This window comes from Myotis davidii, unplaced genomic scaffold (assembly GCF_000327345.1).
Source record: "Myotis davidii unplaced genomic scaffold, ASM32734v1 scaffold492, whole genome shotgun sequence".
In the NCBI taxonomy this organism is placed as follows: domain Eukaryota; kingdom Metazoa; phylum Chordata; class Mammalia; order Chiroptera; family Vespertilionidae; genus Myotis; species Myotis davidii.
The window spans coordinates 80,131-97,464 of record NW_006284473.1 but is presented as its reverse complement, the minus strand read 5'-3'; the positions used below and the strand labels follow the sequence as shown (position 1 = coordinate 97,464).

At 39.2% G+C, this 17,334-nt stretch overlaps 1 protein-coding gene across 1 annotated transcript in view; it reads right to left on the bottom strand.

Annotated features, from left to right (window-relative positions):
• TOMM70A (translocase of outer mitochondrial membrane 70 homolog A (S. cerevisiae)) overlaps positions 1-17,334 on the bottom strand; it is a 38,893-nt gene that overhangs the window by 17,715 nt on the left and 3,844 nt on the right. The window contains exons 2-5 of the mRNA XM_015572137.1: positions 11,976-12,149; positions 8,141-8,267; positions 5,014-5,123; positions 999-1,147 (exon numbers count right to left, since the gene is read on the bottom strand). Coding sequence (XP_015427623.1) covers positions 999-1,147; positions 5,014-5,123; positions 8,141-8,267; positions 11,976-12,149 — 560 coding nt within the window. The remainder of the gene's footprint in view (positions 1-998; positions 1,148-5,013; positions 5,124-8,140; positions 8,268-11,975; positions 12,150-17,334) is intronic.

Below are 17,334 nucleotides of genomic sequence, written 5' to 3'. Positions count from 1 at the left end.
GTACTGACAAAGACAAAAGGACAAGCAGGCTAGATGGCTTATGTACTAGACTGATCTCCAGTTGTAAACATGGCATCCTATACTGTTCTCCATAAGAGCAAACACAGGAAGCCTAGAGAATGGCATCTTCCCAGGCAAGCAGAAAAAAACCTTGAAGAAAGTCATTTTTGGGTACTCCTAAGCATCTCAGTTTATATATTATAAACTTCCCAGCACTAAAACATTTGGATATTCAACTACATAATAATTTTTAAGTTAGTGTCCCTATTTGAATACAGTTGAGCACCTCACTCATTGGGAATTCTCTTGAGAATATCACCAGGACCCTAAAAGCAGGGCAAACTCCTGCCAGTAAAACCTTAAACCACCAGCGAAATAACTCTCAGGGTGTAATAGACACATGTGAGAAGTATTTTTATTATAACAATGCTATCATGATATTTAATTTTTTTTTGGGGGGGGGGGAGCCAGAGCCCCATTTATGCATGTAAAAAACAAAAACAAGCCCGAGCTGATTTGGCTCAGAGGACAGTGTCAACCTGTGGACTGAAGGGTCCCAGGTTCGATTCTGGTCAAGGGCACATGCCCAGGTTGTGGACCTGATTTCCTAGTGTGGGGCATGCAGAAGGCAGCTGATTAATGATTCTCTCTCATCTTTGATGTTTCTCTCTCTCCCTCTCCCTCTCTGAAATCAATAAAAATATATTAAAAAAACACACAAATAAAACAAAACCAAAAATCTCCCCAGCCCAGCCAGTGTGCCTCAGTAGTTGAGTCGACCCAAGAATCAGGTCACAGTTCGCTTCCTGGTCAGGGCTTGATTCATCTAAGATTCAGCAGGGGATGTGTAGAAGACAGCCAATCAATGATTGCCTCTCATCATTGATGTTTCTCTCTCTCTCCCTTCCTCTCTGTGTGAAATCATTGAAACACATTATACATATATATATAAAATCTCCCTCAAAACAATAAGCAGATACTATACTTAACACACTTACTTTTCTTTCACTTCTAAAACCTCCCCTTCCTTGTCTTTATCTTCATCAGACTTCTCTCCTTTAAGCATGGGCTGAGAAATTATATCATCCGTGAAAGAACTGAAGTAAGATTTGATAAACTGTGGAGATGGCATCAGAGGTTCACGATTCTGAAATTTAATTATGTTTAAATACATCAAAATGAGAAAACACAAACCAAAAAACCATACATTTATACAACACTGAGAATGACATAAAAATTGGAATCTCTTTTTTAAATAACTAAGGAATATTAGGTTCAATACCACAAGACAGCAGAAATGGTAAAGCTGTCAGCCCTAGCTGTTCAAAGCAGGTTTTAAGTGAGAACATTTCCCCTCTCCAAAGATGTAAAATGTTAGAACTCTTAGAACCACTCATTAGCCAAGCCAGCGTGGCTCCATGGTTGAACTACAACCTATGAAACAGTAGGTGGTTCAATTCAGGGCATATGCCCGGGTTGTGGGCTTGATCCGCAGTGTAGGGCATGCAGGAGGCAGGCTGTCAATGATTCTCTCTCATCATTGTTGTTTCTAGCTCCCTCTCCCTTCTCCTTTCCTCTCTGAAATATATATATATATATATACACACCATTCACTAAAAGTAAAAGAAGGTAAAATCTGGAATCCAGGAGGCAAATAACTGCTGAGTTAAAATGATATCCTTCTGATCCCTGTCCTAGAAGACTAGCATCCCAGTTTACCACTCAAGACCATGTCTTAGAAATGCGCTGACATGTAAAGTCCACATCCCATGAGCCTTCATTGGTCCTCTGTACTTCATCTGAACATCTCCATTACAGTAGGTGCCAATTGAAAGCCAGATGAGATCACATTTCCTGTTTAAATTATTGCTTTTTGGCATGGCAAACTCACTCGTAATCTCATAATTATAGGAGTATTTTGTTTTTCCTTGTAGTACAACTAAGGTGATAAAGTTTTAAAAGAAGAGAGAAGAGGAAGTAACAGCCAAAGGGCTCTCATAACATATATTGGATCCTTTATGTACAAAACTCAACCAAAAATTTTTTAAATGAAAATATAGTATTTTAAAATGTATATCAAATATCATTGTTGCCCTGACTGGTTTGGCTCAGTGGATAGAGCATCGGCCTGCAGACTAAAGGGTACCAGGTTCGATTCTGGTCAAGGTCATGTATCTTGGTTGCGGGCACATACCCAGTGGGGAATGTGCAGGAGGCAGCTCATCGATGTTTCTCTCTCATCGATGTTTCTGACTCTCTATCCCTCTCCCTTCCTCTCTGTAAAAAATCAACAAAATATATTTAAAAAATATATATCATTGTTATTTTGGTAGATTTTTTTTGAGAACATATTTTTATTATTATTTCAGAGAGGGAGAGGGAGAAAGAGATAGAAACATCAATGATGCGAGAGGATCATTGATCGGCTGCCTCCTGCACGCTCCAAACTGGGGTTCGAGCCCACAACCCGGGCATGTGCACTGACCTGGAATCAAACTGTGACCTCCTGGTTCATAGGTCGAGGCTTAACCACTGAGCCATGCCAGCTGGGCTATACTGATAGATTTAATATCTGTGTGTGAAGGAGAAAAATAAGGAATCTGGTATGTAAGTAGATGATCTAATCTAGGATAGATGAGATTGGGAAAGAAGAAAACTAAATAGGAAATCAAAGGGAAAAACCTATCTTTGCTCTCTCTGGGGGAGACATTGAGTATGCCTTAATTTAGGATTATACAAATAAATATTTAAGTCAAATGATAATCCATCAAGTGACAAATATGCCCAATGTCAGTATTTCACTAAAGATTTCGAGTAGGAATATTCCAACTCGAAATCTTTAGTGATGATCATTTAGAATTTTAGGGGAAAAGCTTAAATAGAAATTTAAATAGCACTTATTGGAGGCCAAGTAAATAATGTCTGTTAGTTTTCTATTTCTGAGTAGAAAAGAAACTATCACCACCTCCCTGCCTTCCCCAGGGATACAAATTTAAATAAAGACAATGTTACAATTAATGGACTTAAGTATCAAAGGAATAAGATGTAAATTCTAGCTCTGCCACTTATGAGCTTATGTGACCTTGCACCTGTCATTTTTAGTTTTCTCATCTCTAAAATGGCAACAAAATACTTGCCTTATTTATCTTACAGAGTTGTTGTAAAAATCAAAACAGTAATATAAAGTATTTTGTGATTTATAAAGTGACATACAAACAGATTAGAAAATACACCTGGAAAATGATATGGAGTCTCTGTAAATGTAAGTTACCTTGTATTTTCTTACCACCCTTCAATTCAACCAGTACAATTCCTCAACAGTAATCCTATCCAATAGAGGGAATATGCAAATTGACCATTACGCTGTAACAAGATGGCTGTGCCCACAGCAAAGGCGGGGATCCTGACAAGATGGCTGCACCCACAGTGGAGGCCGAGTTCCCATAATGAGCCTTAATGAGCAATCAGCAGGGACCTGAGGCTGCGTGGCGCTGGGCCAGGGCAAGGCACCTGAGACTGCGACCCCCGCCTGGTGGAGCTTGACAGGGGACCTTAGGCTGCCCCCTCCCCACCCCCCCGCCTGGCAGGGCTTGATGGGGGACCTCAGGCCATGTCCTCTGGCCCAGGGCCAGGGGACTTCAAGGCGCACCCCCTGCCCTAGTGCCAGGCCAGACAACCTGAGGCCATGCCCCCAACTTGGTGGGGCTTGACGGGGGTGGGACCAGCTGGGTCTGGGTCTCGTGAGATTTTGGGGCGCATGTGGGTGGGTGGGGACTTGACTCTGGTTCCCGCGGTGTGCCCCAAACTCTGACAGGAGGAAGACTTTCATATACATTTTACTAATTTTCTTTCATTTCTGACATTTCTATTATAGAGAAAGGGAAAATAGCAATATTAACATATTTCCTCTAATTAACTCCCTTTTAATGTGCACAAATTTCGTGCACTGGGTCACTAGGATTATATAAGTAAACACAAAGAAACCAGGTTCCTTTAAGATTCCATTTTACAGTGTTTTAAGGAACACCAGTTCTATAAAGTGCTCAATGAGAGACAAAGGATCATTAGTTTAAAGAGACTGAGAACCACTACATCTATATTCCTCTTAGAGATTCATAACTCATCTGAGGATATGAAAGTTCTACCATGATGAAACCTGTTTTAACTGTTTAACTCAGGTAATATTTGAAAATGGTAAGTTAAAAATATACACAGCTTGTTAAAATTAATTCTTTTTTAAAAAAAGCGAGTTATTATTAAAGAAAAAAGGAACCACTGTTAAATTACTGACATTTAGCAGAAAATCTCTAGGGATATTTAGTGATGACTGTGGTACTCCCACACCACTCTACTCATATCCTTCCCTGGCACTCAACTATACGATGCCTTTTATACTTATCATGGTTTCCCTCACTAAACTATAATTCTGTAAGGGCAAGGACCAGTCTTTGTACCCATTCTTCTAAAATGCCCACCACGGAACTTTGGTCAATGAATGTTTCTTGAATTAAACTATTACTGAATGCTTAAAATTAATAGCTACTTATATAGTACAACTTTAAAAACTTTAATGATATAAAACGGGAATTGGCAATTTTTTTCTGTAAAAGGCCTGAGAGTAAATATTTAGTCAGTATTTGTGACAGCCTCTGTCACAACCACTCAGCTCTGCTGTGGTAGCTTAAAAGCAGCCAAAAATAATGTGTGAGCAGCTGAGTTCCAATAAAACATTTATAAAAACAAATGGCAGATGAGATTTGGCCTGTGGGCCATTTGACAATTCCTAATATCGACAAATTCTTTCAATGTTCTCCGGGTACAATACTGGACACAGCCTACATCTTATTTTAAAAAAGATAAGCCACAGAATACCAAGTTAAAAGGAAAAATAAATATAATCCAGATCTAATTGCAGTTATCATTACCATCATGCTCAAGCTTAAACACTATATATTAGAAATGACCACTCACAATGTATACTCATCCTCTATTAACCAACTCAGATTAATTTACCTTGTATTTTTCTTTGGCTTTTTCTTTTCCAAGAAGTTTAAGAACTTTATCAGCTAACAGCATGCTTTGTTGATTTTGGAACCCTTCTAATATACACACAGCAGTGACGTCTAGAAATAATTGAAAAATAAAAGTATGAAATTATTGTGAAGATGATTAGCAGCATCAAATGGGCACAATCTTAACACAGAAAGTGAAACTAAATTCATAGCTTTATGTAGCTATCAATTTCATTTTCAATAAATTGATTCCTAAATTTTATTTTATATATTCTATGACCAAACTCAAAGCTCAGAAAGTCACTCCACTTCTATGGGATTCACTTTCCTCACCTGGAAGTGAAAGAGACTGTAGTGCATGATTTGTGATGTTCTGCACTGCACTAACATTTTACATAGCAAATAAAACGAACTCAGGAGCATTCTCTTCAGGCCAGTAACTATAGGCTAAATTAACATAAGGAGGCACTCTCACATCTGGTCTTTTTTATAGGCCTCAGAGTTATTATTTCCAGAGCCATCTTGCCAAGGCTCTCAATTAAATATACTTCAAAATACCATTTTCATCTGGTCATGCCATAGTTCCAAGATATATTAGTTTGTAATTTAAAAGATCAGTGATTCCTTAATCTACTAACTTTTCATTCAAAGTACTAAAACAGCCCTAACCGGTTTGGCTCAGTGGATAGAGTGTCGGACTGCGGACTGAAGGGTCCCAGGTTCGATTCCGGTCAAGGGCATGTACCTTGGTTGCGGGCACATCCTCAGTGGGGAGTGTGCAGGAGGCAGCTGATCGATGTTTCTCTCTCATCGATGTTTCTAACTTTCTATCCCTCTCTCTCCCTTCCTCTCTGTAAAATATCAATAAAATATATTTAAAAAAAAAAAAAGTACTAAAACAATAGCTGTTCCCTTTTTCTGAACTCAGTTTCTTACAATTTCAAATCTTCTCTTCTCCAAAGAAGTCTTTCTGCTATTATGCTCCCAAAAGCCTGGCTAGTGCCAGTATCAATGCCTTTTTCCCATCCTATTTTTCCTATTAAAATCCATTTAACCTCCTCTTTATAAATTATCTATGAATAACTTCAAGATTTCATTCAAAACTCAGAATTCTCTTTTCCAAAGCAATATACTTCCACCCACCCCAAAGTTCATGGCACCATAAAACAGTGATGGCGAACCTATGACATGCATGTCAGAGGTGACACACGAACTCATTTTTTTGGTTGATTTTTCTTTGTTAAAAGGCATTTAAATATATAAAATAGATATCAAAAACATAAATCTTTGTTTTACTATGGTTGCAAATATCAAATAATTTCTATATGTGACATGGCACCAGAGTTAAGTTAGGGTTTTTCAAAATGCTGACACGCCGAGCTCAAAAGGTTCGCCATCACTGCCATAAAACTTCAAATTTTTCTAAAATGTTCTGTAAACCACTCTCACTTGGTAATGCAGGTTTTAAAAAATAAAACGGCACTTTTAAGTAATAATACTATTAAAAATAATTATGGCCCTAGCCGGTCTAGCTCAGTAGATAGAGCATCAGTCTGTGGACTGGAGTCCCGGATTCAATTCCGGTCAAGGGCATATGCCTGGGTTGCAGGCTTGATTCCCAGTGGGGGGGCGGGCAGGAGGCAACTCATCAATGATTCTCTCCTCATTGATGTTTCTATCTCTCTTTCTCCCTCTCCCTTCCTCTCTGAAATCAATAAAAATAAAGATAAAAAAGTAATAATAATTAAGGCTAGCCCAGCTGGTGTGACTCAGTGGTTGAGCGTCGACCCATGAACCAGGAGGTAATGGTTCGATACCCAGTTAGGGAACATGTCTAGGTTGCAGGCTCAGTCTCCAGTAGGGGCGTGTAGGAGGCACTGGGGGCATGTAGGAGGCAGCCAATTGCATGATTCTCTCTCTCCTCGTTTGTTTCTCTGAAATCAATAAAATAATATCTATTTTTTTAAAATATATTTTATTGATTTTTTTACAGAGAGGAAGGGAGATAGTCAGAAACATCGATGAGAGAGAAACATCAATCAGCCTCCTCCTGCACATCTCTTACTGGGGATGTGCCCGCAACCCAGGTACATGCCCTTAACCGGAATCGAACCTGGGACCCTTCAGTCCGCAGGCCAATGCTCTATCCACTGAGCCAAACTGGTTTCGGCAATATCTATTTTTTAAACAAATAATAATTATGGGTAAATCTTCTGAGTGTTTTATGTTTTTAATTATGTAAGATTTAAATGTGCAGCGGAGAACAATTTTAGATGGTAGAAATTACACTTTGGTTTAGCTCCACGTCACCCAGAAGAATGTACTTTAAAACCCAGTGGTCTAGCCCTGGCTGGTTCGGCTCAGTGGATAGAGCGTTGGCCTGCAAACTGAAAGGTCCCAGGCTCGATTCTGGTCAAGGGCACATGCCCGGATTGTGGGCTCGATCCCTTATGGGGGACTTGCAGGAGGCAGCTGATCCATGATTCTCTCTCATCATGGATGTTTCTATCTCTCCCTCTTCCTTCCTCTCTGAAATCAATAAAAATATATTTTGAAAATACCAACACAAATGTACTGTATAAACAAACAAAACAAACAAAAAACCCAGCGGTCTATACTATAATTGAAATTTTGGTACCAGAATAGTTATAGTATTTACTAAGAATGGCAGTTTCACGTCATGCTATGTACTAATTACATAATTTCTAATTGGGTATAAAATGTTTGAAAAATACTGAGGGCAAAAAAATTTTCTTTTAATGAGTCATTTCAAAATTATTTCAGATTTATATATGATATTAACAGAAAACGTAGAATCTTAGAAAAACTACCACTTACTAAAACTCCTGATTTTTTACTCATGGAATTACACTGATGCTCATTAGTTGCCAAGTTTAAAATGTATGGTGTATTAAATCCGAATCATAATAATTTAATTCCATAAATGGACAGAGATAATACTCAAATATCAGCTATCTCAGTTTAAACCGGAAAACAAAGTCTCAATCCGGAAAGAGTTGAACTTTTAAATACAACTGATTTCTCTACTTACAGGCAGAGTTTCATATAAATTTACCAATGATTACAAAACCATTAATTTTCACATGGAAACACAAAAATATCCTCACCTTCTAAACATTCCTTCTTATTGTCTAGCTTCTCGTGGGCTTTTGCACGTCTAAAGAGAGCTTTCACATATTTGGGATTAAGTTCAACAGCCTTTGTACAATCTTGTGCCACCTCTTTCCATTTTTGCTGCAATTGAAAGTATTTTTTAAGTCACACTAAAGCACTGTTTGACAGAAATCAGTTTTCCAAACTTAACACGCTGAGTGTTAAGAGTCTGACAATAGAAAAAAGTATTTTCAATACATATAAAGAATATCTATAGGTCATATAAATATCTGTAATAAAGATAAGCAAGGACGTACAGAAGGCCGAGAAATGCAAATCAAAACAACAATGCAGTACCATATCACACCTGTCAGAATGGCTATAATTAACAAATCAACAAACAACAAGTGCTGGCGAGGATGTGGAGAAAAAGGAACCCCCTTGCACTGCTGGTGGGAATGCAGACTGGTACAGCCACTGTGGAAAACAGTATAGTGTTTCCTCAAAAGTTAAAAATGGAACTCCTATTTGACCCAGTGATCCCACTTCTAGGAATATATCCCAAGAAACCAGAAACACCAATTAGAAAGGATATATGCACCCCTATGTTCATAGCAGCACAATTTACAATAGCTAAGATTTGGAAATAGCCTAAGTGCCCATCAGCAAATGAGTGGATAAGAAAACTGTGGTACATCTACACAATGGAATACTACGTTGCTATAAAAAAGAAGGAACTTTTACCTTTTGCAACAGCATGGATGGAACTGGAGAGAATTATGCTAAGTTAAATAAGCCAGTCAGAGAAAGATAAATATCACATGATCTCATTCATATGTGGGATATAATGATCAACATAAACTGATGAACAAAAATAGACCCAGAGACAAGGGGCAGGGGAGGGTGTTAAAGAGCAACCAAAGGACTTGTATGCTTGTATATTAGCATAACCAATGGACACAGACACTAGGGCGGTGGGGCTTGCCCTTGGGGGTGGGAGTGGATGGGGGGTGTCAATGGGGGAAAAAGGAGACATGTAATACTTTAAATAATAAAAGAAAAAGATAAGCAAACTGATTTTTTAAAAACACTAGGCAAAGGACATACTTAGGTCAACTTTCTACCACCAAATCTACAAACCTTCCTGTATCTATGTGCCCATATCTTCTTCTTCCTGCCTGCTAGAACTGAGGAAGTGCCCTTCTTTATCAAAGGCCAACCCTCCACTTATGGATCTGCACTCTCTTCACGTTAGGGACTCCACTCTATTAGCCAATCTACCTCTCCATCAATCTGCCCCCTCTACTGAATCATTCCCATGACCATCTTTTAAAAACCCTCCACTGATTCCATAAATCCCTGCACCTTTTACTCCATTCTTCAGCTCCTCTTTACTGCCAAACTCCAAAGAGTTGCCACTCTACCTCACTGGCTCCTCCTTCACAATTTCCTTCACTAAATTTTCCCTCTACCTGATCTCTACATGCTGGAATAGTCAAGGCCTCATCACTTTCCCTAGGTCAGTGGTCGGCAAACCGCAGCTCGCGAGCCACATGCGGCTCTTTGGCCCCTTGAGTGTGGCTCTTCCATAAAATACCACGAGCGGGTGGGAACGTACAGTGTGATTGAAACTTCGTGGCCCATGTGCAGAAGTCGGTTTTCGGCCTGGGCGAGTCTACTTTGAAGAAGTGGCGTTAGAAGAAATGGGGGTACTTTCGCTGAGGTCGACCCCTGAGATTGAGGACGTTTTTAGCAAAGGCCAGCTTAGGAGTACCCTAATTAAATTGATAACAATGTACCTACCTATATAGTTTAAGTTTAAAAAATTTGGCTCTCAAAAGAAATTTCAATCGTCGTACTGTTGATATTTGGCTCTGTTGACTAATGAGTTTGCTGACCACTACCCTAGGTGATCACGTCTATTGTCCTGGTATTACATAACATCTAAAATGAAATGATTCCCAAGTATATTGCTTTAGCCCAAACCGCTCTCCTAAAATAGACATTTCTCAAGTCAACTGTCTACTTAGCTGTCTCATGCCTTCCCAACCCATTGTTACTAAAATTCCTGCCTCTATTCACCCTTCACATCCAATGCTGTTGGGTTTCAGCTTTCCTTCATGGCTCATCTAGGCTACTACAACATCCTTAGTTGGTCTCCCTGCCTCCACCCTTGCCTTCCTCCAATATAGTCTTGACAGAATGGCAAAAGCAACAGATGATGTTCCTGCTCTACTTAAAACCCTTAAATATTTCCCATTATACTCAGAATCAAATCCAAACTCTTCACCACTGCAAGGCTTTGCTTGATCTGGCCTCTGCTATTTCTCCCAATTTCATCTCTTTATATTCCAGAATCCTTTATACTTCATTAATCACACCAAACTCTTTCCTGCCTCAAATTACACATAGCGTTTCCACTATTTCTAACACTCTCTTCCCCACTTTTCTATGCACTAATTCCATCTCCAGTTATTCCTCTATTATAGAATCATGTGTCTTTCAAAGCATTTAGCAAAATGTCATTTAGTAGTTCATTGTTTAGCTATACTTTATATTTAGCTATAAAGTCCTATGCATAATTATTTGCTTTTATATAGACTCAGCTCCTGCCATAGTAACCTTCCATATATGACATGGTTAATAAAATTTGGTTGAACAAATAAACACAGAGAATACAAATGCCCAATAAGCATAGAAAAGGATGGTCAACTTCAGCAACATCTCAAAAACTGCAGATTAAAGTAGTGAGACAGTATTTTTCCTCTACAGGAGTGGCAAATATTATTAAGACTGATAATCAGCCTGGCCAGTGTAGCTTAGTGGTTGAGTGTTGACATATGAGCCAGGAGGTCACAGTTTGATTCCCAGTCAGGGCACATGCCTGGTTTAGGGGTTCGGTCTCCAGTAGGGGACATGTAGTAGGCAGCCAACTGATGATCTCTCTCCTCATTGATGTTTCTCTCTCTCCCTCTCTGAAATCAATAAAAATATATTAAATAAAAAAAGTGATAATCAGTCAGCAATAATACTGAAAATCAAGCATGTTCACTGCTCACATTATTGTTGAAAATAGATATTGATGCTATCTTTTTATATTTCAATTTCTAGAATTTTATCTCCCAAAAGTATGCACAAAAACTTATCCAAATGTTCAACAATAGTGAGATGTTTTCCATTATACAATCATACAACAGCTATATACAATAGTACATACAGCCTTTTAAAAAAATGAAACAGATCTACATATGTTATGAAAAGCTATACAAGATATAGTGGTAACTGAAAAAAAATGCTGCAAACAACATGTGTAATAGGAACTCATCTTTGGTCTTTTTTATTTTTATATTTACTGATTTGAGAGAAAGAGAGAAACATTGATTTGCTATTCCACTTATTTATGCATTCATTGACTGACTCTTATATGTACCCTGACCAGGGATTGAACCCACAACCTTGGCTTATCAGGACGATGTTCTAACCAACTGACCTACCCAGCCAGGGCCTCCCTCTCCTTTAACCCCCACTTTTGCTACTACATATATTAAGACAAAAAGTTTAAGAAACAGCCTCAAACTGTTGAGAATAGTGTCACCAGAAACTTTAGCTTTCTGTACTAATTTTATAAAACCCGATATATATAATTTTGGATTACATTTTAAACAAGCAAAACTAAAATTTGTTCTTAAAAAACTTATGAAATTAAAGGATATAAAAACAAAACAAAAATCCTTTAATTTCAAGACAACTTCAAAAAAGTCACTGGATTTATTTAAGTGGCATTATCTGAAACATAATACAAATAAAGAGAAATAAAAAACCCCAGAAAAAACCACCTAGGATACCTACCAACTGTTCAAAGGCAGCGGCTCTGTTTTGATAAAATGTGGAAAGGTCAACATTCTTCTCGGTAGGGCACAGACTGATCGCCTCTGTATAGCAATGAATAGCTTGTTCATATTTCCCTGCTTTAAAGTATTTGTTGCCTTTGTTCTTGGCTGCTTGGGCTCTATCAAGAGAGTTCTAAAACGAGAGGAAACAATTATTAAATACTTATCAATAGTCAGGAATAGATTCAGATCACAGTGCTTAAATGATAAGCTGACAGAAGGAAAACAGGAGGGTGTTCAGAATGGTCATTTACCTGAATGGTGCAAGTCGCTTGCACCATTTAAGAGTTTTAAGTAGAGCAGGATAATCCTATATAGTAAAAGCCTAATATGCTAAGTGTCCAGTTGTCCATTCAACCAATCAAAGTGTAATATGCTGATATGCTAAGGCCGCTTAACTGCTCGCTATGACGTGCACTGACCACCAGGGGCCAGACAGTTAACGGGTCGACCAGTTGCTATGATGTGCACTGATCACCAGGGCTGGTGCACTGGCAGGTTAGCTTGCTGCTGGGGTTTGGCCAATGGGGACTGAACTAGATGGGCTAGGCACGCCCTGGAGCCCTCCAGCAGTTCCTCCCCAGCTGGCCAACCTCCCGCATCCCTCCCAGGCCCAGATCATGCACTGGGCCTCTAGTCTCAGTAATAGGATTGCTAAATCGAAAGGTTTACATATTTTTAATTTCAAAACCACTCAGACTTTCCCCCCAAAAGGCTGAAGTGCTTTAATGTACCACTTTTCTGCATTCCTACCAGCAAAAGGTATGGTTGCTATCTTTTATTTTACCTTCTAGAGCACATTTGCCAATATCTGAAAACATTTTGACTAACAACTGAGGGCAGGGGAGCTACTGTATCTAATGGACAGACTTTAGAGATGTTTCTAACATTCTACAATGCCAGCACAGTCCCCACAACAAAGAATTACCACATTCAAAATGTCAATTGTAGTAAGGTTGAAAATTTGGGTATAAACTAATATTCCAATATTATTTTAATTTGCATTTTCCTCACTATTATTTAATTTGCATATTTTTTCATATTCATTGGTCATTTGTCTTATTTTAAAAACCACTTATTTATGCATGTTACTATTTTTCTGTTAGACTGTTTGTCAACAGTATAGAACAGACACTAGAAACACTGTCATTTTTATTACAATTATTCCAAATGTACTGTTTGCTTATCAATACATTTTTTGCACTGTCTTTGTCTCAGAGTCTGATTCCTGAAACACCCAATTTACACAGTTCATGTGCACAATACAAAAGAGATGGTAGTTAATATCCATTGAGGACAGTTGTGAACATGTTAATCAACATATGGGAAACATCTCTGTAGACCAGTGGTTCTCAACCTTCTGGCCCTTTGAATACAGTTCCTCATGTTGTGACCCAACCATAAAATTATTTTTTTCGTTGCTACTTCATAACTGTAATGTTGCTACTGTTATGAATTGTAATGTAAATATCTGATATGCAGGATGGTCTTAGGAGACCCCTGTGAAAGGGTCGTTCGACTGCCAAAGGGGTCACGACCCACAGGTTGAGAACCGCTGCTGTAGACAAATCTAGTTGTCCAGAGTCTTGCTATTAGGTCCAAGAGCTTTGTTGGCATGTCTCTATCCAAACTTTGTTGTCAACACCATCTAACTTGAATATGTGATTATGGGAAAAAATCCATATATCTCCAACAGGTGAGCACTGACAAAGCAAAAGCAGAAGTGGCTGCTCCCTCAAACAACTTACAGAACTGTGAAAGCCCCAGGACATCTCAATCACAAAGAGAAGATAACAACCCTTTTTTCTATTTGTTCATTTCTCCCTTACTCTTGCTTCATTTTTCTTTGCTACTTCCCCCCTCCATTTACCTTTTGTTTACCTTCTCTTTTAGTCTAACCACAGCTATGGTTATATTTTTTAAGTACAGTGTGCAAAAAAGAATTTGCAGGAACTAAGATCAGAATATAAAAACTGCTAATTTAAGCTAGCCAATGTCAACAAGGAACATGCATACAGTGGGGCCCTGACTTACGAGTTTAATTCATTCTGTGATGGAGCTCGTAACTCAAATTACTCGTATGTCAAATCAAAAGTGAACGAGTGAGACATGTGATGCTGGGCTGATGTTGTGGTGTTCACTGTGACGTTCGCTGCGCCAGCTAGCGGTGGGGTATCTGAAGCTGGCTCGTAACCCGAATTTTAGCTCGCAACTCAAAGCAAAAAATCAGCCGAGAGACGGCTGGTATCTCGAAAAACTCGTTAGTTGGGACACTTGTAAGTCAAGGCCCCACTGTATTTTAAAACTAGTATGTGTGAGGATAAAAGAAACCAAATAAAGCACAAATTAGTAGATGAATATAAAATCTTCCATTTGTCAATAGCTTTAATCATCCTATATAATAAAGAGGTAATATGCAAATTGACTGCCACACCCTCACAAGATGGCTGCCTACGACCAGGCCGGCAGCGGGGTTAGTGAGGGATGACCAAATGATTGAACAAGCAGACTTCATGGGGTGACCAGGCCGGCGGGGGGGTTAGTGAGGGACGATCAAATGACTGAACAAGCAGGCTGCGTGGGGCGACCAGGCCAGCATGCAGAGGCAGTGAGGGGCTATCAGGCTGGCAGGCAGGTGAGCGATTAGGAGCCAGTGGTCCAGGATTGTGAGAGGGATGTCCTACTGCCGGTTTAGGCCCGATCCCCGGGATCAGCCTAAGCCGACAGTTGGACATCCCCCGAGGGGTCCTGAATTTGAGAGGGTGCAGGCTGGGCTTAAGGGACCTCTCTCCCAACCCCATGCACAAATTTTGTGCACCAGGCCTCTAGTCTTCTATAAAGTTTGACAGAAAAATCCTAGGCACAAAACATCTATAACAGAAGACGACTAGGAATCTCTTAGGTAGCTATGATTCTGGGGGGAGGGAACTATTAAGGTGACTTCTGGAAAACTGCATTTAAAGCAAACTCAACATCCCTTCCATTCCACTGAGAAAAGCCTAAGTCTGACTGTACTAGGGCCGTGTCATCCAGGAGTGGAGATCTCCTATGTCCAGAGACAACTGTCAAGTACACCTTGATTGTCTTCCAAGAGACCACACTGTCAAGAACTGCTAACAGAAAGGAAAATTAATACCATAAAGAGAGGTACCAAAAAGAGAGGTATCAAACTCAAAGAGAAAACTAGTATTTATGATAGAATAAACCAAGCAAACAAAAGTTAACATCAAGTAGAATAAGAATCTATCAATATTTTTTAAAAAGGTTGTTTTTAAAAGTACAAATTAGACATATTGAAAATTAAAAAGATGGTAACAATGAACTCAATGGATGGATTGTATATTAGACTAAGGAGTCAAAAAGGTCTGCCAGAATGCAATAAAAAAAGAGAATAGCCCTAGCCGATTTGGCTCAATGGATAAAACTTCGGCCTACAGACTGAAGGGTCCCAGTTCGATTCTGGTCAAGGGCACATGCCAAGGTTGCAGGCTCGATCCCCAGTAGTGGGTGTGCAGGAAGCAGCTGATCAATATTTCTCTCTCATCGATGTTTCTAACTCTCTATCCCGCTCCCTTCCTCTCTGAAATTAATACAAATATATTTTTTTTAAAAAAAGGATAGACAGAGAGGTGAGAAGCCTGGATGAAAAGTTAAATGACATGGAATGTAAATTCAGAAGTTTCAACATTTATCTATCTGAAGTTTAGAAGGAGAGGCATAGAAAGGAGTATCTAAGGAAACAAGCAGAACCAAACTGGTGTCAGGATGTCACCAAAATCAGGTAAACAAAATAAACACACACACAAAACAATGATGTAACAACTTCAAAGTTCTGAAGATTATCTTGATCTTAAAATCTGAAATCGTTTACCTACCCAAACTAATATTTATGGTTGAACAAGGACAGAAATAGTCTACTGCTTCCTTACCACTAAAAACGAACTCCTAAGTGGGGTAGGTGATCAATACAACAAAAAGCAGGAGGGGGGTGGGTGGGTAAAGAAAGAAACAAAAAGCAAGGTACTTATGGCAAGAGCATTAACTATGACAATTACAAGCCAAAAAGGAATGTAAAAAAAGTTATAGAAGGCAACTGCTAACAAAGAGAAGTCAATATAAAATAAAATACCATTCAGAAATCTTGGAGCACAGAAGAGCAGTTTTATTGGTAAAAGGTACAACTTGTTAAGAACACATCAATCAGGAACCTTATGTGCTTAATCAAACTTCAAAATAATGAAACAATTACTTTTAACTTTAAATATAAAGAAAAGAAAAACACTGTTTCAATTTCTTGCAAAATGTTTAAAATGTTTCTAAGTCACTAAGAACATGACTAATACATATCCTAAAACACTAGTGCCTGTTTATATAGAAAACTAGAGGCCTGGTGCATGAAATTCGTGTGTGGGTATGGCCCTAGGCCTAGAATGCGATCAGGGCCATCTTCCCCAGCTGCCTGCAGCCAGCCCCGCCTCCCACCACTACCCACCCCCAGATCCCCATTCACCATTGGTGATCGGAGCCTGTCGGCTAGGGGGAGGAACCAAGAGGTCGGCCGTTCCCGTCCACCAGCCCCCTGGCCCCACCATGGGTTGCCCTCTGTGTGTGAGGTGATGGCCTTGGCCTGGGGCCACCTGTGTCCCATGCCACCCACCCCCAATACCCCATTTGCCATAGCAATCGGAGCCTGCTGGTCAGGGAAAGGGACCAAGAGATGGTCAGTGCACCTCACAGTGACTGGTCGAGCAGACATTCTGGTTGTTCCACTGTAAGGGTCAATTTGCATATTACCCTTTTATTATATAGGATTATTATATAGGATAATGTGGCATGGAATACTGTACTCGGCTTTAAAAAAAGGATATCCTACTCTTTGCGACAGCATGGATGGACCTGGAGAACATTATGCAAAGTGAAACAAGCTAGTCAGAGAAAGACATGTATATGATTTCACTCATATGTGGAATCTAATGAACAAAATGAACTAACAAACAAAATGAACTAACAGACTCATAGACAGAAAGCAGGCTGACAGCTGGGGGAATGGGAGTCTGGGTGGTGATGGTGGTGGTGAAGGAATTGAGCAAAAAAGAAAAAAAATGGTATATTGAATGCATAGAAGTATGCTTGACTACAAACACACTGAAGATTTATTCAGCATTTTTACTAAAGATTTACAGAATAAATAGAACATTCTCTGGGCAGAGTAATGACCTTGTTTCATTAGCATAAACAAGTAATACGCTCTTTCCAGTCTACTAGAAGTTAAAGTCTTAATGATATCACACGAAAAAAAACTAAATAATAACACATTG